The 27,999-nt window shown below is 47.0% G+C and overlaps 1 protein-coding gene across 5 annotated transcripts in view; it reads right to left on the bottom strand.

Moving 5' to 3' along the window:
- LOC139276483 (UDP-N-acetylglucosamine transporter TMEM241 homolog) overlaps positions 1-27,999 on the bottom strand; it is a 243,578-nt gene that overhangs the window by 195,857 nt on the left and 19,722 nt on the right. For 3 of the 5 annotated variants that reach the window (XM_070894555.1, XM_070894564.1, XM_070894575.1), the window contains exons 2-5: positions 26,952-26,998; positions 26,747-26,827; positions 25,909-25,990; positions 10,349-10,426 (exon numbers count right to left, since the gene is read on the bottom strand). In XM_070894555.1, coding sequence (XP_070750656.1) covers positions 10,349-10,426; positions 25,909-25,990; positions 26,747-26,827; positions 26,952-26,998 — 288 coding nt within the window. Of the gene's footprint in view, positions 1-10,348; positions 10,427-21,768; positions 21,863-25,908; positions 25,991-26,746; positions 26,828-26,951; positions 26,999-27,999 lie in introns of those variants that run through there. The other 2 variants (XM_070894597.1, XM_070894586.1) reach the window with 2 other exon arrangements.

The following is a 27,999-nucleotide window of genomic DNA, read 5'->3' as shown; positions in this document are numbered from 1 at the left end:
ATTCACCATCACTGAAGGGGCCATTACCGCAGGGTTCAGGCGGCCGATTGAGAAAAATCGATTGGCCGCCGCGGTCGGGTGCTTTTTCTTCCCCGAGCCATATTCAGCTCGGAGGGGATTTCAGCAGTGCGCACTTCCGCCAGAATCGGCGGTGTGAAATCGTGGCAAAGGCATTTGTGCCACGGTGACCTCATCAGCGGGCGGGCCACTGAAAAATGGCCACGTCAGCGATATTGGGCTTCAAAAAGCGAGGATTTTTTCAAGCAGTGCCCCCGCAATGTTTTTCACTCGGTGCACAAATGCTGGAGCATTGCCACGATCGGTCCGTTTCTTCGGTAATATAGCTTGTTATTTTTTTGGCTCCATTAAACTTGCTGAGTGCTGCTCAGAGGTTTTGACAGACTTTGAGGTCTGACACTTTCGTGGAGGTGTGTAGGCCTCATTCTGGGCTGCAGAGACCTGCTTGGCAGGGTTCACCCTGAAGATGGGAGGAGTGTTGGGAGGGCGACACCTGCTCAGATACACGGCAGCACACAGGAGAAGGCGTCGCCCATCAGTATTGTCAAGAGAGGCAGCGCCAAGGGAGGCAACAGCCATGGCTACACAACAGAGAGAAGGGCGTGCAAATGTGCGCAGACCTGCAGCTAGAGAGGATGGCCAGGAGGGAGATGGCATCAGGAGAAGGGTGAGGGATGCTGACCCCCCCCCCTTCACCTCCAAATACTGGGAGAGGGGCCTTTCCAGGAAGAGCCTCTAGAGGAGCCAGTTAATGAGCAGGCTAGAGAGATGGCCAGCAGGCAGCTGCCAGGGGAGGTAGCCAATGCAGAGGTGGGGGAGGAGCTGATTTTTTAAACTGGTACTCACCGCTGGAACTCTTAGTGCCGTGAGTAGATCCATTTTTTCAAAGTCCAACAGGAAATGTGTTATGTCTGTAATGCACTTATGAATGACTCCACGAGGCAACGTGTTGTACTCAAATTGTAGTGACCTTGGTCCTTTATTCGTAACTCGAGTGACGGACAAGCACGGTGAGCAGCCTTTTATACTGGGCCCTGCACACCTATGCAGGTGACCCTCAGGTCTCCCACCACAGTGCCCTCTGGTGGGCAGCCTCTGTCACAGGGGCAGGAAACCCCGGTCTCCACCAGTTGCACCCTCTAGTGGTACCAGCATAGTATATACACAGTGTAAACCTTATTGATAGTGCATCAAGTAACAAGTCTCCATCTACTGCAACTATACAGTGACTACACAGAGAGTATATCTATTGTCTGCATATATAACATCACTCTCCCCCAAGTCCTTTGTGCCGATTACCTTTGCACTATGTGCTCTGGCTTAGCTCTCTCCAGACTTAAGTGCCAATAGCCCTTGCACCTTGGCTGTGCTTTGGCTTGGCTCTCTCCCTGTTAACCCCAAGTCCTTTTGCCACAACGTTGGGTAGTGATTACCAGTTTGATGGTTCGATGATGCAGTGGAGGTTCCAGTAGGTTCTGGGTGTGATCCATGTGTGTGTCCATGGCTACACACATCCATTCCCCCCCCACTCCACCCCACAGCGAGATCATGCAGCTGGCCCATTATATTAACATACAGGATCAGACACAGTGCAATTACAAAGAAAGGAAGTTACAGTTTGTATCGTGACACCTTGGTTCAGTGACTTACATTCATTGTGTTTTGTGGTCGTGCGCCAGGATTGGGTAGATTGCATTCATGGTTCAGTCATGGTAAGTGCTGAGGTAGCAGTATAGGTATGCGAGGACGCAGGTTCCAGAGCAACCAGATGGGGTCCTAATCGTCTGAAAGCGGCGCGGGCTTGGTTCGCTCATCTAGCCAGGACTCAGGGCCTTTGCCGTTGCCTAGTGGTGGGCAGAGCCACAGATGTGTGTGGCCTCCCTGTCCTCCTTTGAGGGCTGCAGAATCTTCTGCCTGCTCTCTAACGATGTTGGGAACCTGGCTGTTCCAGGTCCCGCTTGGTTCTGACCTTTCACTCCCGGACATGGCCGAGGTAGCGACTGGGTCTGGGGGCTGCGCCATCTCCACCCGGGTAGTGGGCAACGGCGGCCGACTGCGCGTATTGGCACCGTTTTCGTTTCCAGGTCCGTGGCGAATTGTGCCATCGGGTGCCTGCAGCGTGGGATAGACCTGGGGCAGGGTATCAGGATCAGTGTCTTCATTCTCGTGAGGTCGCTGGCCTATAACTTGTGGGGACACCTGGGGCAGGGCATCAGGATCAGCGCCTTTACCCTCCCAAATTTGCTCGCTTGCTACTTTTGGGGACACTCTATTTCCGACATTTCGCAACAACATTTTGTTCACAATCTTAATCGGTTCGTTACATTGATTACCATGCATACAATGTCTCTAAGTTCAGTTGGTTGCAGGTCTCCTTTAAGAGAACCCTGCAGGTTTTACCCCAATCAAATCCTTTGTTAGACACCACGTATTGGTCCCTCAGCATTGCATCTCATGATATGGCCGCGGCCATCTTTTTTTTCAGCCACGCTGCACCTCGCTGCACCTCGCTGCAGCAGGGACGCCATCTTGCCTCTGTCCTCGAGGTCGACTGCCTTGATCCTTCTCTCCCAAGATTCTGCCACAAAAGCTGGAAGAGTGCCTGTGAATTCAATCTTCGTCCCCAGGAGTCCTGCCACTGGAGCCGGGAAGGTACTTTTAGGTTATTGGATCGGATCATTGCCACACAGTCGTGATGGACGGTCTGTGCCTCAGGTCCTGTGCTGGTCTGTTCTCTGGTGCCTGGCCCAAGCGAAGGTGAGGTTTTGCTTTGCCTCTGAGCACGGGGGACATCGATTGCTGGAGTGAAGAGGTCTTCCCATTTCCACTGGATCTTCCCCATCCACCTTCTTCTGAGTAGCGTTGGACCATCACCTGTAACAATCCACAGAGGTAACTTGTGCACCACACCATTGTGGATTACACTTACATCCGCACAACCAAGGACTGGGATCAGCTCCTTGGTGTAGGCGCGCATCTTTTCCTGTACTGAAACCAGCTCGGGTCGTTTTTCGTTCCATAGCCTCTCAAAGGCATCCTCACGGACTGGCTCACTCCTGTGTCCACTTCCATGAAGACTGGAACCCCGTTTATCTCGACAATAGGTGGTGCAGGTATACACTTCATACACTTCTTGGGGCTGAGCTGCCTCTCTGGCCAAATCATCATAGTCCCCGCTGGATTCAAAAGTCATCTACTGACTCCTCTGCTAGATGGTGAGTCGTATTTCTTTTACGCATACGCTGGAGGTGGCCATCCGTGTTACAGGCTTTGCATACGTACTCAGCAAACCGACACTGGTGAGCTCTATGGTTTCCTCTGCAACACCAGCATGGTGCTACTTGATTAGCACCCCTCGACGGACTCTGAGTTCTGGAACCCTGAGGTCTATGCTCCCTGCCCTGGGCAGAGCCACGTTCTACCGTCTTGTCTGTGAAAGTACTTGCCGGATTTGAGTTCACAGGATGAATAATTTGCTTGGTGCTGCAGGTCGAGGTCATGAACGCCTGATTGATGCTGATGGCTTTCTGCAGGTTGACTATGGTGTCGGCAGATAATAGCTTGTGAAGGAGGCCCTCGTGGCCAATTCTCATAACGAAGATGTCTCACAATGCTTCGCTGAGATCTCATGGTGCCGCAAATCTCCTGGCCCTCAGGTCTGTGGGGAGTGTAGAATCTGTGCCTGGCCGTGAGGATGCTCTGTTTTGGTTTTAGTTGGTCGCGAATTAGTTCAGTCAGCTCATCGTATGTCTTATCCTTGGCCTTCATGGGTGCCAGCAAGTCTCTGATGAGGCGGTAAACCTCGGGCCCACAACTGGTCAAGAGTATAGCCTTGTGCTTCTCCGCCAATGTGTCCGTCTCCCCTGCCAGGTCATTTGCCACGAAATATTGCTCGAGCCTTTCCGTGAAGGCATCCCAATCATCACCCTCTGCGAAGTCTTTTAGTGTGCCAAAGGTAGCCATAATGGCGTGAAAGTCCGTACTTTCGTCGCCAGTTGTTATGTCTGTAATGCACTTATGAATGACTCCATGAGGCAATGTGTTGTACTCAAACTGTAGTGACCTTAGTCCTTTATTCATAACTGCAGAGTGAGGCACAAGCATGGTGAGCAGCCTTTTATATTGGGCCCTACACATCTATGCAGGTGACCCTCAGGTCTCCCACTGCAGTGCCCTCTAGTGGTCAGCCTCTGCCACAGGGGCAGGAAACCCGGGTCTTCACCAGTTGCACCCTCTAGTGGTGCCAGCATAGTACATATACAATATAAACCTTATTGATAGTACATCAAGTAACAAGTCTCCATCTTATGCAACTATACAGTGACTACACAGAGTATATCTATAGTCTGCATAGAAAACAAAATGAATCATAATGGGGCGGGCCTTAGACTCAAAACCAGGCTGACTGGCTTAAAATGGGTCATTTGAATCATCCGCTGCTGTCAATGTGGTGACATCACAGCACCTGTGCGTCACCATGTCTTTCCCCTCCGTTAAAGGGGAGAGATTCAATCATTTTTATAACTTTGGCCACTGGGCCACCAGGGAGGGTTTTGGCCGGGCTAGCAGCCTGGCACCCAAGAGGGGGGGTGCCAGGCTGCCTATTGGCAGCCCGGCCGAACCCGGGGGCAGTATTTTGCCAGTTGGTCAGCAAAAAATGATTTCCCTGCGGCAGTGACCCTCCCCTTTAAGGGCCGCAGTGCTGCCGGCCGCACACAGTATTCACAGAATGCACCGGCAGAAAAACCTGCTGGGATCACCGCAAGGTGGAGGATTGCCGGTTCGAGCTGAAAATGGATAGGTAAGTATTTGATTTTAATTGGGCGTTGCATCTACTTGGGTGGGATGGGGTCCAGGCCGAAAAATCCCCGACCTGAATTATGATTGGGGTGGCCTGTTGACCCCAAAGCAGCGGCCATTCGATTTTTGGGAATGGCCGCCGCAAACAAGCATTAACGGGTCTCTTTGACACACTGAATTTAAGCCCCACCGTCTTTTGTGCATTTCATAGTTGCATGAATCATTGCAATTGTTTAAGACTGTTTACTTTCACACAATGCCCCATGAATTTGAAGCCCTCCCTCCTGGACCATATCTCCAGCCATGCCTTAACCTGTTTTATCCTACTATTCCTATACTCGTTAGCGAATGGCTCTGGGAGTAATCCAGAATTTTCTACCTTTTGAGGTTGTGATTTTTAAGTTCCTCCCTGTTCCTGAAACTCTGACTGCAGGACCCTCAGCCCTTTTCCTTCCGATATCATTGGTTTCCACATGGACCACGACTTCTGTCTGTCCTCTCTTCCCCCGCACCCCCCCGCCTCATAATAATGTTTTTCACCCTCTCAGTGATGTCCTTTATCCTGGCACCAGGGAGGCAACACACCATGTGGAACTCAAGTTGGTGATTCCAAAAACACCTTTCTATCCCCCTATCGAATACCCTATGACCACTGCATTTCTACACTTTGCTGAATTCCCCTGTGCAGTCATTTTCCCCACAGTGCCATTGATGTGCTCTATACTGTACTCCCCCAAGGTGTCATCACCCGCACTGGCTCACTATTCAGCGCTGAAAACCGGTTTGAGTGAATCACACTGCCTGCTTCTTCCGACCAGATGGCCACCTACTTACTATTCGCCTGCGACATGTGCGCGCTCTAGGTCCATGCAACAGAGCTGGTCGCCAGTCGTGTTGGGTAATCCTTGCCAGTGGACCAAGACCTAGCTCTGTCAAGCCCGTGTGGTGGCTGATGTGCAACGGCCACCACATGTTAAAAAAAATCCACGCACAGGCATCTTCCACCCTTCATCATGTAGTTCGCGACCTGGAATATCAGGTCCTCATCGAAACACCTGTGAACTCATCCCTTTTTGGTGTGGAAGCAATTCATCCTCAATACAAGGGACTGTCTAAGAAGAAAGGGGAAGGAGGCCCTAACCTCAAAGGGTCTACAGACCTCAGTTCTCCTTCCTCCAGTTCATTGATGAGCAATGCCTTCGAAGGCTACGATTTTGGAAAGATGTACTCGGGGAGCTCTGCACTGTCCTGCAAGAAGATCTGCAGCCTCAACACTAGGCTCAGGACCACCCTCACCATGGAAACCATCGCCTTGAATTTTTATGCCACAGGATCTTTCCAGTCTGCCACTGCAAACATTGGCAACATCTCCCAATTCTCGACACATTGGTGCATCCGGCAGGTCACAGATGCAGTGCACAGGAGAAGGGTCCAGTACATCTCCTTCCCGATGACAAGGGAGAAACAAGTGGAGCGGCAGGCCGGATTTGCCTGAATGACAGGCTTCCCGAGGGTGCAGGGTGCCATTGACTGTACACATGTTGGGCTGAGGGCACCACATCATCACCCTGAGATCTTTGTGAACCGCAAAGGCTTCCACTCGCTGAATGTGCAGCTTGTGTGTGACCACCAGCGTCAGATCCTGGCAGTTGCTGCCAGGTACCCAGGTAGCAGCCATGATTCGTTCATTCATAGAAACATAGAAAATAGGTGCAGGAGTAGGCCATTTGGCCCTTCGAGCCTGCACCGCCATTCAATGAGTTCATGGCTGAACATGCAACTTCAATACCCCATTCTGCGCCAGACCAGTGTGCCCATCCTCTTCACCGGCCCGAATCAGGATTGTGGTTGGCTGCTTGGGGACAAGGGATATATCCTATCCACTTGGTTGCTCACTCCACTGTGGAACCCCAGGACAGCACCAGAGCATGCCTACAATGACGCTCATTGTGCCACAGGGTGAATCATCGAGCAGTGCATAGACATCCTTAAGCAGAGGTTCCAGTGCCTGGATCGCTCTGATGGTGCCTTGCAGTATTCTCAATGGGTTTCCATAATCGGCGTGGTAAGCTGTATGCTGCACAACCTGGCCATGAGGGGACAGCCGCTGGAGGTCGATCCAGCAGTACCACCTGATGAGGAAGAGGAGGAAGAGGAGTTAGAGGAGGAGGATCCCTGTTACCTCAGAGCTAGGAGTCATCATCCCCATTGCAACCCTGGAAAGGAGGTGCAGCTGCATCTCATAGCTGCTCGCTTCAGATAATTCCATCCACTCATGAGCCTTCAGCTCCCACTTTCAATGGCCATCCCAATGCAGAATTGCCCACTCTCAAATTAAACACCTGGTCAGATATGTGTGTCAAAAATAAAAATGTATCAAATTATCCAAATCAGTGCAAAAACAGAACATAAACAATACAATACTCTAATCATTTTTTTCCCGTGCATCTCACTAAACACCTCTTATGCGTGACTACCCTAACACTACGCTTAAGTGTCATCCCTGTGGCTGCATTATGGGTCCGGGAAGGCTGCTGTGGTTCTTGTCTGGAACCTACAGCTGTCCTTCTAGGAAGCCCTTGAACATCTCTGGGCCTGGAAGGGCTGGGTGCAGACTTGCCAGCATCCTCCTGGGAGGGTGCAGTCTGGCTTGGCTCGGGCGAGGCCATGCAGGTGAAGGCACTGGTGGAGTGCCAGGTCTGGGGCCAAGAACGTTGTGATCTTGAGAGAGCACATCATCACGATCCTGGACCGAGGAGCCTGCGCCACTCCTTGGGGGCAGCACATGACGACCACCACCAAGCTGAGGGAGGTCAGGCCGGTGCTGTGGTGCAAGACCGGAGGGTCCCCCGTGGCCTGTTAGACCCAGCGCGAATGCAACACTGAGGTGTCTGGTGGCACCGAGCTGAGACTGCATGAGAGCAGGCAGAGTCTCAAATCCACCAGAGAGGGCAGCGGTTTGACGCTCCATGGCCTGTTGCACAGAGTGCATAAGAGCATTCTGAGCTTCCAGGGCCACGGCCATCCTCTCTAATGCAGCACCGATACGATCGTTCGATCGCGCCTGTGCCAACATGGCAGCTGCCACATCATCTGCAGGTTGCATCATAGCTGGATCTGCACGGTCATTCTGGGAGTTCACCATCGCCTGCACACTGGCAATGATGGGCTCCATGGTGCGCGCAGAGCTGTCGAGTATTCGGGAGATGGACTCCTTCACACTTTTAATCACTTCCGACAGGCTCACTGGCACCCGTCAGTGACCCCACCATCTGCCAATGCATGGTCTCCACCCTTCTCTCATAAGCCGCAACATCAATGGGTTCGTCCGAGTCCTCCTCAGCAGAACTCCAGTGCGGACTTGCCCGCCGCCCCCCCCCCCCCAAAAGAGAGATGGCACCTGAGGTTGCCTAGCCCTGTCACCAGGCCCCGGTGCAATATCTAGTGCCGCCCCATCTCTATCAGACCGCGCACTCCCACCAGTATTTGAGCTGGTGCGCGTGGGTGGAAGCAGTGACGCGCTTGTGCTATCAGTCTCTTCCTCGTCCTCTTCTTCCTCATTATCTCTTGGCATAAGCCGGGGAGTGCTGAATATCATCCCTTCATCATGGAGACCCGAGTGTCCTCATCGCTGCTTGTGGAGATATCAGGCAACCTATGCTTTAGGTCTGCATGCGGTCTCACAGGTGTCTGTCTTGGTGGCGTTTCATCTGCAAGCATAAATGGGAGAAGGGCTGCCGTGAGGGGGAGGTGGGGGATTGCCGCATAGAGCTTGCAACTCGTACACTTTCGGACGGAAAAGCACAGTAGGCCCTGGCGCATTCAAGTAGCAGGCACATTCAATGATGGCCTCACTTACCAGTGCTGCCCTCATCGCTGCCCCCATTTCCGCTGCCCACGGGGGCCTGACACCTGCAAGCATCAATGGGAGAAGGGCTGACGTGAGGGGGAGGTGGGGGATGAAGCCATGGAGGATATAACTAGCAGACTTCCATGAAGGTAAGGAACAGTAGGCGCTGGCACATTGAAGGAGTCATTCAAGGAGGGCCTTCACTTACCCACACTGGCGTCTGCCCTACCGTCGGCCACAGGGAATGCACCGTGGCCGCCGACCACTGCTCTACAGGGGTCAGCACCTGTATCTCTGCTTCTCCACCCCCGGTCATCATTTGCTCGGCTCCATTATGAGCCAGTTTGGTTTGCAAAAGAAAGCATGGTTGGTGAGTACCACTGTGATGACGCTTGAGAAATGAGTGTACAAGTGTTTGTCCGTGACATGCAGCTGTAAGTGCGAGACAAAAGGGAGCCTCCATTGCAAGAACACACACATATATGTATAGAGGAGTGAACAATGAGACGCAGCTTGAGTGAGTAAACAGTGAGGATGGGAAATAAGAGCATGTTAAAGGAGAGTGTCGCAGATGCAAGTTCAGCAGTTGGTGGAAGAGATACTCACTTTCATAAGACAGATGATGTTACTGAACCTCTTCCTGCACTGCACGGGTGTCCTCACATATGTGGAGGTGCCCGAGACCTCCGTCCATTTATTATTTACTGCCTGTCTGCCAGGTCTCCCCACGTCAGGAAACAGTATTTTTCTTCTGTCCTCCACATCGTCCATCAGTATCTCCAGCTCCAGATCAGTGAACCTGTTGGCTCTCCTTACACTAGCCATCCTTCCAAAACTCTTTACCGCCTCAGGGCCTTGCTGCAAACCTTGCCCTTTAAAAAGGCCAGGGAGCAGCTGGCTCGTTAGAAACCCTTACCTTCATGCTGAATTTCTCAGTGGTGATAACGCTCAAATTAAGACAGCCACACCGCTGAACAATCCACTTTGGAAGGGTTCCTTAGCGTTGGAACCCTTCTTTTCACGTTTGGAGCTGAATGTTGGTTGGCCCAGAAACAAAAAAATGTTGGTGCTAATGGACCCAAAAAGTCGAGGGGGGAGCACCAGCTTTCCAGCGGTGCTGAATTTCGGCCCCAGTATCTCCGACAGTGCAGTACCCCCTCAATACTGCACTGGGAGTGTCAGCCTAGATTTTTATGCTCAAGTGTCTGGAGTGGGACTTGAGCCCACAACCTTCTGACTCAGACGTGAGTGCGACCCACTGAGCCACAGCTGACATAACATGAAAGGATATTCAAGCTATTAGTGTGAGAGGAAGTGAAACAGATACACTAACAATTAGATGTTCAATCTATGCTGAACCAGGTGGTAAATTGCCAGTACATCAGCATTTGGATATTTTGACCAGAAAAACATAATTCTCTAGAAATACAAAAGCACATGTCAATGCATTCAAATTTGGACACTACAAAATGATGCGACATATGCAGGGGGAGGGGGTCAGAAGAGAGGAAGTGTTTCGTTATGATGCTCCGGCCATCACGAGCGCAGGAAGGTTTGACGGAACAGCTCGTCTTCTCTTGTCCGTCAATTTCATACTGAATGTTTACACTGTGCAAAAAAAACCACTTCCCAATACAGCTCAAATATAAAAAGGAAAATGCTACCACGATTAATCTGTACCTCTTTCCTGGTAATTTTCAGGAAGATGCTGGCAATAACCTCCGATGCATTCTGAAGCACTAAGAAGAATGGGATAGGCTGGAAGACATAAATAATAAAAGTAAATGAGGAGATCAAGGTCATCACTTTCAAACAAATAGAAATCTGCTGGAACTCTACTGCAAGGCTCAAATCTCAAAAAGCAGCTGAATGATGTGTGTTTATTTATTTATAGAAGAGAGGGGTTGAAGAAGGATTCAGGAATAAAGAGGAAGTGACCAGTCTTCTGTAGATGTATTACACATGTAGTTTGAATAATGGAACGGGAGGGTGGAAGAAAGGGCTTTGAATTTATTTGGATATGTCACACACACACACACACACACACACACCACACACGACCTTAAATATGCCCAAGCTGTTTTCATTTGTGGTTATCAGCAGGAGACAGGCCTGTTGAATGGAGAGGAAGTTAAGCAGACAAGAGAACTTGGCACTCCACCTCATGGCACAATTAGGCACGCCACCTCATGGCACAATTAACAACTGAAGGATCAAAAACAGGTATTTGCAAAAAAAAGGGAAGTAACAGGATTGAAACTGGGACTGTCTCTCAACGCCTTAGGCAGTTTCTACATGTTTACGACTTGGACTTTCCTTCTACTTTTGGTATTCTCTTTTTTAAGCGACAGACACTCACCAACTCTGGGAGAAAACTGAGAGATGTCTATTGCGCTGGCAGCCAACAAGAGGGAGAGCAGAGCCAGGTACATAAGAATAAGAACATAAGAAATAGTAACAGGAGTAGGCCATACAGCCCCTCAAGCCTGCTCCGCCATTTAATATGATCATGGCTGATCCGATCATGGATTCAGCTCCACTTCCCTGCCTGCTCTCCATAACCCCTTAATCCCTTATGGGTTAAGAAACTATCTATTTCTGTCTTAAATTTATTCAATGTCCCAGCTTCCACAGCTCTATGAGACAGCGAATTCCACAGATTTACAACCCTCAGAAGAAATTTCTCCTAATCTCAGTTTTAAATGGACGGCCCCTTATTCTAAGATCACACCCCCTAGTTCTAGTCTTCCTCCATCAGTGGAAACATCCTCTCTGCATCCACCTCGTCGAGCCCCCTCATTATCTTATACGTTTCGATAAGATCACCTCTCATTCTTTTGAATTCCAATGAGAAGAGGCCCAACCGACTCAACCTTTCCTCCTAAGTCAACCCTCTCATCTCTGGAATCAACCTAGTGAACCTTCTCTGAACTGCTTCCAAAGCAAGTATATCCTTTTGTAAATATGGAAACCAAAACTGCACGCAGTATCCCAGGTGTGGCCTCACCAATACCCTGTATAACTGCAGCAAGACTTCCCTGCTTTTATACTCCATCCCCTTTGCAATAAAGGCCAAGATTCCATTGGCCTTCCTGATCACTTGCTGTACCTGCATACTAACCTTTGTGTTTCATGCACAAGTATCCCCAGGTCCCATTGTACTGCGGCACTTTGCAATTTTTCTCCATTTAAATAATAACTTGCTCTTTGAGTTTTTTCTGTCAAAGTGCATGACCTCAAACTTTCCAACATTATACTCCCATCTGCCAAATTTTTGCCCACTCACTCAGCCTGTCTATGGCCTTTTGCAGATTTTGTGTGCCCTCTTCACACATTGTATCGTCAGCAAACTTGGCTACGTTACACTAGGTCCTTTCTTCCAAGTTGTTAATATAGATTGTAAATAGATGGAGTCCCAGCACTGATCCCTGCGACACCCCACTGGTTACTCATTGCCAACCCGAGAATGAACCATTTATCCCGATTCTCTGTTTTCTGTTAGTTAGCCAATACACAATCCATGCTAATATGTTACCCCAACCCTGTGAACTTTTATCTTGTGCAGTAACCTTTTATGTGGCACCTTGTCAAATGCCTTCTGAAAGTCCAAATATACTACATCCACTGGTTCCCTTTTATCCATCCTGTTTGTTACATCCTCAAAGAATTCCAGCAAATTTGTCAAACATGACTTCCCCTTCATAAATCCATGCTGACTCTGCCAGACTGAATTATGCTTTTCCAAATGTCCTGTTACTGCTTCTTTAATAATGGACTCCAACATTTTCCCAATCACAAATGTTAGGCTAATTGGTCTATAGTTTCCTGCTTTTTGTCTGCCTCCTTTTTTTAAAAAAATATGGGCATTACATTTACAGTTTTCCAATCTGCTGGGACCTCCCCAGAATCCAGGGAATTTTGGTAAATTACAACCAATGCATCCACAATCCCTGCCACTACTTCTCTTAAGACCCTAGAATGCAAGCCATCAGATCCAGGGGATTTATCTGCCTTTAGTCCCATTTTCTTACTGAGTACCACCTCCTTAGTGATTGTGATTGTGTTAAGTTTCTCCCCGCTACAGCCCCTTGACTATCCACTGTTGGGATAGCGTTAGTGTCCTCTACTGCAAAGACTGATACAAAATATTTGTTCAGAGTTTCTGCCATCTCCATGTTCCCCATTACTAATTCCCCAGTCTCGTCCTCTAAGGGAGCAACATTTACTTTAGCCATTCTTTTCCTTTTTATATATCTATAGAAACTCTTGCTATCTGTTTTTATATTTCATGCTAGTTTACTTTCATAGTCTATCTTCCCTTTCTTAAATCATTTTATTAGTACTTCTTTGCTTGCTTTTAAAAGCTTCCCAATCTTCTGTCCTACAACTAGTTTTGGCCACTTTGTATGCCCTTGTTTTTAATTGGATACTGTCCTTTATTTCTTTAGTTAGCCACGGATGGCTATCTTTTCTTTTACATCCTTTCCTCCTCATTGGAATATATTTTTTTTGCTTGAGAGTTGTGAAATATGGCCTTAAATGTACACCACTGTTCATCAACCGTCCTGCACTTTCCAATACAGTTTAGCCAACTCTGCCCTCATACCTTCATAATCTCCTTTATTGAAGCTTAGTATGCTGGTTTGAGATCCAACTTTCTCACCTCCTATCTGAATTTAAAATTCAACCATGCTATGATCACTCATTCTGAAGGGATCCTTTACTAGGAGATTGTTTATTAATCCTGTCTCAGTACACAGGACCAGATCCAAGATAGCTTGCCCCTGGTTGGTTCTGTCACATACTGCTTAAGGAACCTATCCCTTATGCACTCTATGAACTCTTTGTCAAGACTACCCTGACCAATTTGATTTGTCCAATCAATATGGAGGTTAAAATCACCCATAATTGTTGCTGTTCCCTTTTTACAAGCCCCCATTATTTCCTGGTTTATATTCCGACCAACAGAGTTACTACTGTTAGGGGGCCTATAGACTATGCCCACCAGTGACTTTTTCCCCTTATTATTCCTTATCTCCACCCAAACATAGAAAATAGGTGCAGGAGTAGGCCATTCAGCCCTTCTAGCATGCACCGCCATTCAATGAGTTCATGGCTGAACATGCAACTTCAGTATCCCATTCCTGCTTTCTCGCCATACCCCTTGATCCCCCTAGTAGTAAGGACTTCATCTAACTCCCTTTTGAATATATTTAGTGAATTGGCCTCAACTACTTTCTGTGGTAGAGAATTCCACAGGTTCACCACTCTCTGGGTGAAGAAGTTTCTCCTCATCTCGGTCCTAAATGGCTTACCCCTTATCCTTAGACTGTGACCCCTGGTTCTGGACTTCCCCAACATTGGGAACATTCTTCCTGCATCTAACCTGTCTAAACCAGTCAGAATTTTAAACGTTTCTATGAGATCCCCTCTCATTCTTCTGAACTCCAGTGAATACAAGCCCAGTTGATCCAGTCTTTCTTGATAGGTCAGTCCCACCATCCCGGGAATCAGTCTGGTGAATCTTCACTGCACTCCCTCAATAGCAAGAATGTCCTTCCTCAAGTTAGGAGACCAAAACTGTACACAATACTCCAGGTGTGGCCTCACCAAGGACCTGTACAACTGTAGCAACACCTCCCTGCCCCTGTACTCAAATCCCCTCGCTATGAAGGCCAACATGCCATTTGCTTTCTTAACCGCCTGCTGTACCTGCATGCCAACTTTCAATGACTGATGTACCATGACACCCAGGTCTCGTTGCACCTCCCCTTTTCCCAATCTGTCACCATTCAGATAATAGTCTGTCTCTCTGTTTTTACCACCAAAGTGGATAACCTCACATTTATCCACATTATACTTCATCTGCCATGCATTTGCCCACTCACCTAACCTATCCAAGTCACTCTGCAGCCTCATAGCATCCTCCTCGCAGCTCACACTGCCACCCAACTTAACGTCATCCGCAAATTTGGAGATACTACATTTAATCCCCTCGTCTAAATCATTTATGTACAATGTAAACAGCTGGGGCCCCAGCACAGAACCTTGCGGTACCCCACTAGTCACTGCCTGCCATTCTGAAAAGTATCCAATTTACTCCTACTCTTTGCTTCCTGTCTGACAACCAGTTCTCAATCCATGTCAGCACACTACCCCCAATCCCATGTGATTTAACTTTGCACATTAATCTCTTGTGTGGGACCTTGTCGAAAGCCTTCTGAAAGTCCAAATATACCACATCAACTGGTTCTCCCTTGTCCACTTTACTGGAAACATCCTCAAAAAATTCCAGAAGATTTGTCAAGCATGATTTCCCTTTCACAAATCCATGCTGACTTGGACCTATCATGTCACCTTTTTCCAAATGCGCTGCTATGACATCCTTAATAATTGATTCCATCATTTTACCCACTACTGAGGTCAGGCTGACCGGTCTATAATTCCCTGTTTTCTCTCTCCCTCCTTTTTTAAAAAGTGGGGTTACATTGGCTACCCTCCACTCGATAGGAACTGATCCAGAGTCAATGGAATGTTGGAAAATGACTGTCAATGCATCCGCTATTTCCAAGGCCACCTCCTTAAGTACTCTGGGATGCAGTCCATCAGGCCCTAGGGATTTATCGGCCTTCAATTCCATCAATTTCCCCAACACCATTTCCTGACTAATAAGGATTTCCCTCAGTTCCTCCTCCTTACTAGACCCTCTGACCCCTTTTATATCCGGAAGGTTGTTTGTGTCCTCCTTAGTGAATACCGAACCAAACTGTTTCAACATCCTGATCATTTGAACCAATATCATTTCTCACTATTGCAGTGATTCCATCCTTTATCAATAGAGCTACCCCACCTCCTTTTCCTTTCTGTCTGTCCTGCCGGATTGTCAAATACCCCTGAATATTATTTCCCAGTCCTGGTCACCTTGTAACCAAGTCTCTGTAATGGCTATCAGATCATACCCATTTGTATCTATTTGTGCCGTCAGCTCATCTATTTTGTTACGAATGCTATGTGCATTTAGACAAAGCACATTTAAATTTTTTTTTTTAACCCTTTTTTCCTGCTCGTTTCCTCTCTCCTTCAAACTCACTTTCTTTATTTTTGCTTTCTAATTCCAGCTTTACCCCCCTCCCTACTGAATCTATTTTCAGGTTCCCATCCCCCTGCCAAGCTAGTTTAAACCCTCTCCAACAGCACTAGCACATCTAGGAAAAGGCGAGGATATTGGTCCTGGCTCTGTTGAGGTGCAACACGTCCAGCTTGTACAGGTCCCACCTCCCCCAGAAGTGGTCCCAATGCCTCAGGAAACTAAAGCCCTCCTGCCTGCAACATCTCTCCAGCCACGTATTCATCTGCTCTATCCTCCTATTTCTATACTCACTAGCTCGAGGCACCTGGAGTAATCCGGAGATTACGACCTTTGAGGTCCTGCTTTTTAATCTCTCTCCTGGCTCCCTAAACGCTGCCTGCAGAACCTCATCCCTATTTCTACCTATGTCATTGGTCCCGATAAGGGCCACGACCTCTGGCTGTTCGCCCTCCCCCTCCCAGAATGCCCTGCAGCCGCTCAGTGACATCCTTGACCCTGGCACCAGGGAGGCAACATACCATTCTGGAGTCACGTCTGCGGCCACAGAAACACCTGTCTACTCCCCTGACTATTGAATCCCCTGCCACTATAGCTCTTCCATTCTTCCTCCTCCTCCACCCCCATTTTTTAAACCCTTTTTTCCTGCTTGTTTCCTCGCTCCTTCAAACTCACTTTCTTTATTTTTGCTTTCTAATTCCAGCTTTACTCCCCTCCCTACTGAATCCATTTTTATGTTCCCATCCCCCTGCCAAGCTAGCTTAAACCCTCCCCAACAGCACTAGCACACCTAGGAAAAGGAGAGGATATTGGTCCCATGGTGCTGTGGATTTGGCTCTGGCTGCACTCCCCAGAGCCACCATCGCCCTCCAGCACCTGCAAAGGCAACAGGAAATAGGCGACAGATGCAACAAGTGAAATTGGGTTGGCACATTTGTAGAACCTCGGACTTAAAACAGGCCAGTATAACGGAATGATAAAAGAAAAATGAAATGTAAAGTACTACACACAAGAATGTAAAAATGGATGACACACATACTCCATGAATGTTGTGACATAGCTCAGGTTGAAGTTTAAAGAGATTTGGTAGTCTTAGGGGACTCAACATGTCCAACCAATGCACAGCAACAATCTACCAAGCCAATAGAATAACAAAAACTGTAGAATACAAGTCAGAGGAAGTCTGTGCAGTAGTCAGACATCACTGCATCCAGTTCAGGTCACAGAGATAAAAGCCAGGCAAGTGCTGGAAGCAGAGAAGAGCCAAGGCATGGATTGCTAATGTCAAAAGTCTGAGTTATGAGAAGATGTGGCCTCTTCAGCCTGGAAGGAGGCATCTGAGAGGTGATATTATAGATGTATATAAAAAGATAGTTAAGGGATGAAATAAGGTAAATCCAGAATATTACTTTAAAGTAAATTGGGAGAGTGGGACCAAGGAACACAAATTCAAACTGGTAAAATATAAATTCACATCAGGAAATTCTCCTGCACACAGAGAGTGATCAATGTATGGAATAGTCACAAAACCCTGGAATCAATAAGAAATAACTGGAGGCTGCAATGGGTGAAATTTTCGGATCTATTCTGGTTGGATGAATTAAGGTGGGCTGAATGGCCTTCCTCATCCATAATAATCTTGTGATCCTGTAATTGTGCGATGAGTAGCAACCTTTACATTTATGACTACATGATTCTGCATCCAGGTTTCTGCTTCTGGTAAATACTGGAGGTGACCCACTTAGACAAGATTTCACAGAAGAATACTTTTCTACTTGGGAAAATTTTAAAAAGCTGGGGAGGGAGCGAGCTGATCAGAAAGGGCATGAATGGGGAATTCGCTCAAACAGTAGAGCGCTCACTTTGCAAACGAGAAGTAGTGGGATCGATGCCCGCATTCTCCACTCCTCTTTGTACTGAGGGAATGATCAGCCATGATCTTATTGAATGGTGGTGCAGGCTCGAAGGGCCGAATGGCCTATTCCTGCACCTATTTTTTTCTAAACTGGGGAGGGAGCGGGCTGGTCAGAAAGCTGGGGAGGGAGCGGGCTGGTCAGAAAGCTGGGGAGGGTGCAGGCTGGGGAAGCTGGAGAACTTCTCCGATCCACCGTCTGTTGTGGTGAATGTTATTTTTAAATTTGGGACCAGACAGTTATGCAGAATGTTTCTGCGCAGCTTCCAGTTCGTTGGCAGGAGTCACTCCAAAGGCAGACTCAGACTGCCAAACAATGCCGTTCTCAGTGGAGCTTTCTAGAACACCCATTGTGTTACTGATACAAAAAGCATGGATTTGCTAAGCGCAAGTGTTGTTTGACAAAGTTAAGACTTTTATGGATTGGATAAAGGGAATGCAGTAGATATAGTGTGACTGGATTTACTGAAGGCAGTTGATAAGGTGTCTCATGGGAGACTCATTACAAAAATCTGGTGTACATGTATATGCTGTCATCATTTCAACCATTGTTTTAAGCTAGTTAGTCAGTGTTTCACAAGAATTTTTTTTTTTTTTAAAAAAACCACTGGTAAAATTCTCCTCTAAGTCACTTACAACAGCACTTTCAAATTCCCAACTGTCCAATTTGGCCCCCCCACATTCACGACGACATTTCTGTAGCTACTGATCTGCTCAATCACATCCTCAGTTCCCATTGCTCACTCACACTCTGGCTATTTCTCTAGTACGGTCCTCATCTCTGCTCCCTTAAATCCAAAGGACACAGACTTGGACGTTTATAGTAGACAAATGGGTTAGCCATTCGTCGTCATATGTGGCTGGCCCACACAAAGCACTATCGGGTCCTGCTCTCCTCTACCAAAATCACTCACTATTCCAGGATCATCCTGGAATGCAAAAATAACCCCCAGCTTCTCCTCTCACTACAAACCGTCCTTTTAAACCCCTCTCGCCTGCCTCCTCCACCAACAAGTACGAGGAGCTCATGGCCCTTGTTGTCACTAAGATGGAGACCATACGTTCAGCTGCGCCTGCCACTTCCCTCCCTCCCCCTGGCCAAACATCCCCAAGGTTCCCCTTGCCTTAGCCCTGAAGTTGCATCTTTCTCTAGTTTTTCTCCTATCTCCCCTCATGCCCTCTCCAAGCTCAACTTGTCCATAAGTCTCACCTCCTGCTCCCTCGACCCTATTACCACCAACCTGCTGACCACCCAACTTCCCTTCCTGGCCTCCATATTAGCCGATATTGTTAACAGTTCTCTCCTCTAACTGTCCCCCTCCCCTTCAAATCTGCCGTCATCACCCCAGTCCTCAAAAAAACACCCATGACCCCTCCAACTTTGCAAGCTACTGCCCAATCTCCAACCTTCCTTTCCTTCCCAAAGTCCATGAACGTGCTGTCGCCTCCCAAATCTGTGACATCTTTCCTGGAACTCCAATCAGGCTTCCTCTCATGCCACAGTACTGAAATGGCTCTTATGAAAATCACACATGGCATCCTATGTGATTGGCTATGGTAAACTATCCCTCCCTGTCCTTCGTGAACTGTCTGCAGCCTTTAACACAGGTGACCATACCCTCCTCCTCCAACGCCTCTCCTCGGCGTCCAGCTGGGTGGGATTGTATTCGCCTGGTTCTATTCTTATCTATCCAGTCATAGCCACATAATCACCTGCAATGGCTTCTCTTCCCATTACTTCTGGAGTAATGTGCCTGCTAAAGTGCACGGAAATCTCAAATGTCCCGCGCAGGCTCCTCACCGGCTTTTACATTGCAAATACCACATATGCGCAGAAATTTAAAGGAACCACACATTAAAAGAAACAGGCCATGCAGAACAAAGCGCAGCCTAGGGAAAATTGCTCTGGGGTCCACCAAGGACCTATACTTGGCCCCCTGCTATTTCTCATTGACATGCTGTCCCTCGGCAACATCATCCAAAAACACAGCGTCAGGTTCCACATGTCAGCTCTACCCATCATTATCTCTCCCAACCCCTCCACTATCTCTAATTTGTCACATTGGTTGTCCGACATCCAGTACTGGATAAACAGAAATTTCTTCCAACTAAATATTGGGAACAATGACGCCATTGTCTTCGGTCCCTGCCACAAACTCCTTTCCCTAGCCACCGACTCCACCCCTCTCCCTGGCAACTGTCTGAGGCTGAACCAGACTGCTTGCATCCTTGGTGCTGTATTTAGCCCAGGGATGAGCTTCCGACCACATAACCATTCCACCACCAAGACTGCCTAATTCGACCTCCATGACATCGCCCAATTCCGCACCTGCCACAGCTCATCTGCTGCTGCAACCCTCATCCATGCCTTTGTTACCTCTAGACTTGACTATTCCAATGCAGTCTCTCATGGATGGATGGCCTCTCATCTTCCATAAACTGGAGATCATCGAAAACTCTGTTGCTTGAATCCTAACTTGCACCAAGTCCCCTTCAGCCATCACCCTTGTGCTCGCTGTCATACATTTATCTCCCGGTTGAGCAATGCCTAGATTTTAAAATTCTCATACTGGTTTTCAAATCCTTCCATGGCCGCACCCCACTCTATCTCTGTAATCTCCTCCAGCCCCACAACCCTCAAATATCTGAGCTCCTCCAATTCTGGTCTCTTGTGCATCCTCTATTTTAAGACCTCCACCATTGGCAGCCATGCCTTCAACTGTCTTGGCCCCAAGCTCTGGAATTTCCTCCCTAAACCTCTCTGCCTTGCTACATCTCTTTCCTCCTTTAAGACAGTCCTTAAAACCTACCTCCTTGTCTACCCTAAAATCACCTTATCTGGCTCGATGTCAAATTTTGTTCGATAATGTTCCTGTGAAGTGCCTTGGGACATTTTAATAACCTAAGAGTAGCTATACCATTGGACAGAATATGAATCAAGAAATAGCAGCAGCTTGTAACAAAGATAATGCAATAATTCTGTGGGAATTTAATCTTCATATAGACTGGACAAATCAAATTGGCAAAGGTAGTCTGGAGGGTGAGTTCATGGAATGCATTTGGGACAGTTTCCTGCAACAATATGTCATGGAACCAACCAGGGAACAGGCTATTTTAGATCTTGTTTTGTTTAATGTGACAGGGTTAATTAGCAATCTCATAGTAAAGGATCCTCTGGGGCAGAGTGATCATAATATGATAGAATTTCACTTTATGTTTGAGAGTCACAAGTCCAAAACTAGAGTCTTAAACTTAAATAAAGCCAATTACATAGGTATTAAGGGCAAGTTGGCTAAGGTAGATTGGAAAAATAGATTAAAAGGTATGGCAGTAGAAGCAGTGGCTAGCATTTAAATAAATATTTCATAATTTTCAACAAAAATACATTCCATTGCGAAACAATGAGGATTGGCGACAAAGGAGAACAGGGTGACTACATTCGATGTCACAGGAAGGCAGGGAAGTGATTGGTTGGTGAGCTTTTCGCTCTCTTTCCTTGCTTTAAATTAAGGGCCTTAGATTAGGGGCCAGGATTAATAACTAAAAACTAAATCTAATTAATTAAATACATTAGAGATGGCAGGACAGGCGATGTGTTTCTGCTGTAGCATGTGGGAGCTGGTTGACCCCATTGAGGTCTAACCCGACCACATCTGCAGCTTGAGGAACTTCAGCTCCGTGTTGTTGAGCTGGAATCCGAGCTGCAGATACTACGACACATCGGGGGGGGGGGGGGGGGGGGGGGAGAAGTTACCTGGATGCCATGATCCAGGAGCTAGTCACACCAGTTAGAGTAATTAATTCAAATTCGATCTGTGGTCAGGGGCAGGAGGGTGTGACTACGAGCGAGGAAGGATGGGGACTCAGGATGGAGTGATGGAGGAGCCTCGGCCCTAGTTCTTGTCCAACAGTTTCGAGGCTCTTACTCCACATGAGCAGGGACTGCAGGGAGAATGAGCAAACTGACCATAGCACAGTGGTGCAGGGGGCCATTCAAGTGGAGGGAGTAAAAAGAAACGTGTAGTGGTAGGGGACAGTATCATTAGCAGGATAGATAAGGTTCTCTGCAGCCGAGAGCAAGAGTCCTGAAAGCTGTGTTACCTGCCCGGTTCCAGGGTTAAGGACATCTCCTTTGGGCTGGAGAGGAACTTGGAGTGGGAGGGGAGAGATCCAGTTGTCGTGGTCCACATGGGTACTAATGACAGATAGAACAAAGATGAAGATTCTGCTGAGGGATTTATGAGCAGCTAGGGGTCAAATTAAAAACAAGAACCGCAAAGGTAATAATCTCTGGATTACTACACGAGCCACGAGCAAATTTGCATAGGGTATATAAGATCAGAGAGTTAAACATGTGCCTGAAAGACTGGTGTGGGAGAAATGGGTTTTAGTTCGTGGGACACTGGCACCAGTACTGGGGTAAGAGGGAGCTGTTCTGTTTGGACGGGTTCCACTTAGACTATGCTGGGACTAGGGTCCTGGCAAATCAAATAACTCGGGATGTAGAGAGGGCTTGAAACTAATTAGTGTGGGAGGGTGGGGGGGGCAGGAGGATTCAGATAAGCAGAAGTTTAAAAAGACAAAAGAATAAGGAGAAGGAAATAGAGCAGGGTAGCATTGGGGGAAATGAAACCTGAGCGTGCCAGGAAGGGACAGAATGTATAAACATGAAGGTGAATCAGAAAGTGGGGTCAAAGCAGGAAAAAAATGGTAAAAACACAAATTTAAAAGCTCTTTATCTGAATGCACACAGCATTCGTAACAAAATAGATGTTGATGGCACAAATAGATACAAATGGATATGATCTGATAGCCATTACAGAGACGTGGTTGCAATGTGACCAGGACTGGGAACTAAATATTATGGGGTATTTGACAATTCGGAAGGACAGAAAGGAAAAGGAGGTGGAGTAGTTCTGTTAATAAAGGATGAGATCATAGCGATTTATTCCGTCATGCAAGGCCGGCATCCATAGCAATGGGCTTTTCCCGTTTTTCGGGACCTCATCTGCACATGCGAAAGAGAAAAAGAGAAAAGGAGAAAGAGAGAAAGAGAGAAAGAGAGAAAGAGAGAAAGAGAGAAAGAGAGAAAGAGATTTATTGAATTATTACTCCGAGTTTTCAATATGAATATTGAATTAGTTGAGGAAGCTCAAGTTGAAGAAGTTATGAATGGAGGGGAGAATGTGTCTCAATTGGAAGAGGAGATTGGAGGATGGCAGCGTGCAAAGCGCTTATCTGAGGAGGCCAATGCTGCCCTCGTTCAGGAGGTGGAAAGTCGTTGGGCCCAATTGACCCGGGGTGGTCGTGGGAAACCACCCCCCCTCCCCCCGGGTGTGCCAACGAATATGGGCTGAAATTGGGGAGGAAGTGTCCGCGTCCACGCACAACATAAAAGAGCCGAACCAGTGCCGCAAGCGCTGGAACGACCTTGTTGGTTCCGGCAGAGTAAAGTATTAAATTTATTTATTTAATAAGTTGTAATGATGCAATGCTTATTGTAAATGTAGATCTGCAGGATTGTAGTTAGGCTGGTAATCTTGGTATCATGCGTTTAATCCTAAACGCGATCTTATTGAAGTTATTCTCAGACGGTATATATAACCATGCATTTAATTGCATACGAAGCGTATTAGCATATAACGTTAACATTGACGATGATTAGCATAGGATGACTAATTGGGGATTTTCTGTGCGCAGTGTGTGTTGTGTAATAGTAGTAGTAGTAATAATAATAATAAATAATAAAATAATAATGATATCTGTCAATAATCTGATATATGTCACAGCTGTAATAGTTCCTAGGCAATAATCTTATGCCATGCCATGCTCTTCACACCATTAAGAAAAAACTATCCAAGAATCGTGTCGAGCAGAGGCGCACTGGAGGGAGACCAGGAGATCATTTTCCTCTTTAAGACTTTGAGGCCAGGGCGTTGGCCTTGCTGTGGGTACACAACAGGTCAGCCACCCATGGTGGTGCTGAACCAGTTATAACGCCACGTGAGTAATGTATAAACCATTGGTAATTTAATTTAATTTAATGCCATTTCAGTACAATATATTCTTGTTTTTGTTAAAACATTTGTTGAATGTTGCGTGGGTGAGGGGGTGGGTGTTTGTTATATCTATAATTGTTTTTAAGGAATGTTGCTGTTGCTGTTCTTATTGTAGTTGTTAATTTAAAACATTTTCACTGTTGGGGTGGGGAGGGAGGGGCGTTACATGGGTGATAATAAAATTTGTTAATATAATGTTAAAAATTTGTTGTTATTTCTAAATATTTCACTGGGTTGGGGGAGGGAGGTATATTGTTAAAAAAATTGAACAAAATTAAAAATTTGGGAGGGGGAGTGGGGGAGGGGATTGGGAAGAGAGCGAGTTAAAGGGAAGGAAAAGAGAGCAAGACGTGGGGGAGGGGAGGGGAGGGGAGGGGAGGGGGGGAAGAGAGCGAGCGCGAGAGAGAGCGGGCGCGGGGGAGCGAGAGCGGGCTCACGGGCGCAAGGGAGAGAGAGAGAGAGAGAGAGAGAGAGAGAGAGAGAGAGAGAGAGAGAGAGAGAGAGAGGGGGGGTGTGGGGGGGGGGGGAGGAGAAGTGAGAGAGAGAGAGAGAGAGAGAGACACGGGGTAAGTGGGAGGGGCTCAGAGGGGAGAGGGGGAACTCAGGGAAAACGCATCATGGTCTTGCAACCCCCTTTACACCCACAGTGGATGAAATCCGGCAGTCACGACACTGTCACGATTCACTTCATACCCAATAAACCGATTAACAATCCGTGACCCACCCACAATGCCCCATCAATGGCCCTTCTTCCCTCCCTCCCTAATCCCCTCCAAATAAAAATGCACCCATTTTGATGGACCAATAAGGATGACACTGGGTTGTGCCGGGGTCACCAAACAAGAATCAGCATGACAGGTTCCCTTTTTAGGGCACCACTAATATAGGAAAGTCACATGGTCCAATCAAACTAAAATAAGCTCAACATAAGAAACAAAGTACCAACAAAATCAAAAGAAACCTTCCCAACTAAATCAGAATGTTATCAGCATCTACAAGACACTCTATAACCTGCAGTGCCCACCAATTGTGCAAGGCATCTAGTGTAGCTCCCTCTTCAGGGTCGCTTGGGCATGGACAAGACTGCAGAAGACAGTCAGGCAGCCAAAGCAATGCCCACCAAGGCCCCTGCCATCCTGGACCTACAGATTGCTGTTAGCCAGGCCCAGAAGCAGACCCACCAGAAACTCCACTGACTTACCCACATCCATCCACAGCAGACAGTCAAACATCAGAAGTGTGGGGGCTAAAGTTCAAGAGCACCTAAAGTGACTCACAAATAAGCAACAGTAACAGTGCTGGCACGTCTACATTAGAATTACTGTGATCGCCCACAAAATAACGAATTAACACTTCAAACTCCTATTGTAATCAGACCAGTTCCACACGACTGGATCACCGTGATGAAAAGGTGTTTGCAGCTTTGGGAGTTAACTCCTTATATGCTGAATCTATTATTATAGAAATACAAATTACAACTAAGGCAAATTCCAATTTACCACAGGTTAAATAAAAAGACATACATTGCAAAAGATTACGCTTGCGTCACTTCACTGTATTGAAAGAAAGAGAAACAGAAAAAATATTTCCAAATTCACATCTGCACGAAACTAACATCTGAAGAGTTTTGTTCGTGCTCCAATTAAACCAAGGGTTTGTCCTCGGCTCGAGTTCAATCTAAAGTGAATCTACACTGGATTCACTCTGGAATAAAACTCAAGTGCTGATTTTCTGAGTTTGCACTGCTGATTGGGAATCTCACCCAGAAATGTGCGTACAGAGAATTGCTGGCCTGACGCTTACAATTTTCAATTCACTTTTAGTGGGTTGAAAATCATGGGCAGCATACCCGCGATTTCCTGATATGCACATTGGCGGGCAAGGTTTCCTGCTGGCAGCACCAATTCCGAAACTTGTCCCGTATACTTTAAACAGCAGCTAAAATGGCTGACCTGGCTATGCTGCTGCAGCTCGCTTCAGTTGAAGTTACAAATCATTCTTAGATCACAATGTTTTAAATACAAATATACCATTTAACATTTGGTTTTCATTGCCACAGCACAGTCTAAAATATCAGTAAACTGCAATCAACATGGTATGCAAATGCCCAAATATAAAAGTTGATCCAAGTTATCCTCCTCACCCCAACGCTCCCCTTCCTTAACCAAAGAAATATCCTTACCAGTTTAGATAATGCCCGGGAGCCCGCATAGATACTTCCAACAAACAGTAATGCACCAGGGAACCAGGAAAGCTTGGCAGACCTATCAAAGTGTAAATAACATGGTTAGCTACAAAAGTCAAATATTATTATTGTAATGTATCCATTTATGTAATTCCTTCATTTCTTGGATCTAATGTTACTTGACTAACATCGTTCATCTTTTTGTCACTTGATTAGTCAAAAGTCGTCCATTTTCCAGCAATATTTTGCTAAGCAGGTTTATACTGTTTGAGCTTCTTGATTCACTAAGATACAGATGCTGTGAATGAAGATCCTCAAAGTTCTTCCAATCAGCCACCATCACCTCAGCAGATCAGGAGAAATCTGTTTATGGCGTCCATCCAGGGTTTCCACTGATCTTCTGTCGGAGTTATGATGGCAGCAGATCAGGAGAGCATCCCAGGGAATTTCCCAGTGAAAATTTATCTTACTCTGACTATTCAAATAAAATAGGTGGGTTGCCAGTGAGAAGTTGTGAATTTCCACACGATGAGCTACACCAGATTTGTTTTTAAATTCATTCTCGGGATGTGGGCGTCTCTGGCAAGGCCAGCATTTACTGCCCATCCCTAGTTGCCCCGAGATGATGATGGTGGGCCCCCTTTTTGAAAGTGGTTTGATACAACTGAGTGGCTTGCTGGGAATTAGGGGTTTCTGTTTAAACTTGAATTGCGATTTATGTATTCGGCTTAAATCGGTAATTCTAAGCAATGAAAGGTGTGTGATCGCTAGATCTGAAGCCTGGAGCTAATATGTGTTTTAGTTTCAATGAATGGTATTATCACAATTTCCTTACCATAGAACATGACTTCTGATCTCCACCCATCCTAGTTTCCAGGCTATCTGAAGCAATAAACTGCCCACAAACGTCTGCCAGCTGTTTAAAAAAAAAAGTGGGGGGAGGGGGAGGAGGTGGAGGATAAGTAATTACAATTCACAACAAATCATGGACCAGTTCAAAAGTTCTAAACTCTACAAAATGACCTGTGGAAAATACTTACCCTTGAAAAAGTGTGGGATAGGTAAACATCAGTACTGAAAGGACATACTGGAAAAAAATGAAAGATTAATTAGATATGTGTGTGTTACAAATAGAACAATTACAACATTTCAAATCAAAATGTTTAAAGTGGTGCAGCTCTGGAAACAGACGTTCAAAACTCTGGGTGAGTTTTGACAATTGAAGCAATGTCATCTACAGCCCCTTACGGATGTTTAGTGTAAGGCCCATGCTTTCGTACGCCTCAGTAAATACGTCGACTATGTCTTGGAGTTCAGCCTCCAAGTACGCGGACGACGCCAGCGTCTGCGCACAGTAGCTCGACGACAGAGGTTGGGATGGTCTTGGACCTGGCCTGGAGACGGCGCAGGTTGAACAGATTCCCACTGGTTCTGTAGTTTAGTTCCACTCCAGCGGGGAGCTTGTCGACTGTGAGGTGTTGCATGGCAGCGAGGAAGATTGAGAAGAGGGTTGGGGCGATGATGCAGCCCTGCTTGACCCCGGTCCGTACGTGGATTGGGTCTGTGATGGATCCGCTGGTAAGGATCACAGCTTGCATGTCGTCGTGGAGCAGGCGGAGGATGGCAATGAACTTTTGGGGGCATCCGAAACGGAGGAGGACGCTCCATAGACCCTCACGGTTGACAGTGTCAAAGAAGGCCATGTATAAGGGCTGGCACTGTTCCCTACATTTTTTCTGCAGCTGTCGCGCTGCAAAAATCATGTCCTTTATGCCCCGTAGGGGACGAAATCCACACTGCGACTCTGGGAGGAGCTCCTCGGCCACAGGGAGGTGGTGGTTGAGGAGGAATCTAGCGACAACTTTCCCAGTGGCTGATAGCAGGGAGATTCCTCCTTAGTTGCCGCAGTCGGACTTGTCCTCATTTTTAAAGATGCTAAACATCAGTAAGACAAAAGGTTCTCCACCAGCCTGTCCTCACTGCACAGTACTTCCTTCCCAGTCATCAAGATCCACGGCGCGACCCTGGACAACATGGACCACTTCCCATATCTCGAGAGCCTCTCATCAACAAGAGCAGGCATTGACG

The sequence above is a fragment of the Pristiophorus japonicus genome, chromosome 1 (assembly GCF_044704955.1).
Source record: "Pristiophorus japonicus isolate sPriJap1 chromosome 1, sPriJap1.hap1, whole genome shotgun sequence".
Classification (NCBI taxonomy): Eukaryota; Metazoa; Chordata; class Chondrichthyes; family Pristiophoridae; genus Pristiophorus; species Pristiophorus japonicus.
This window is presented reverse-complemented; position numbering and strand designations above follow the sequence as displayed.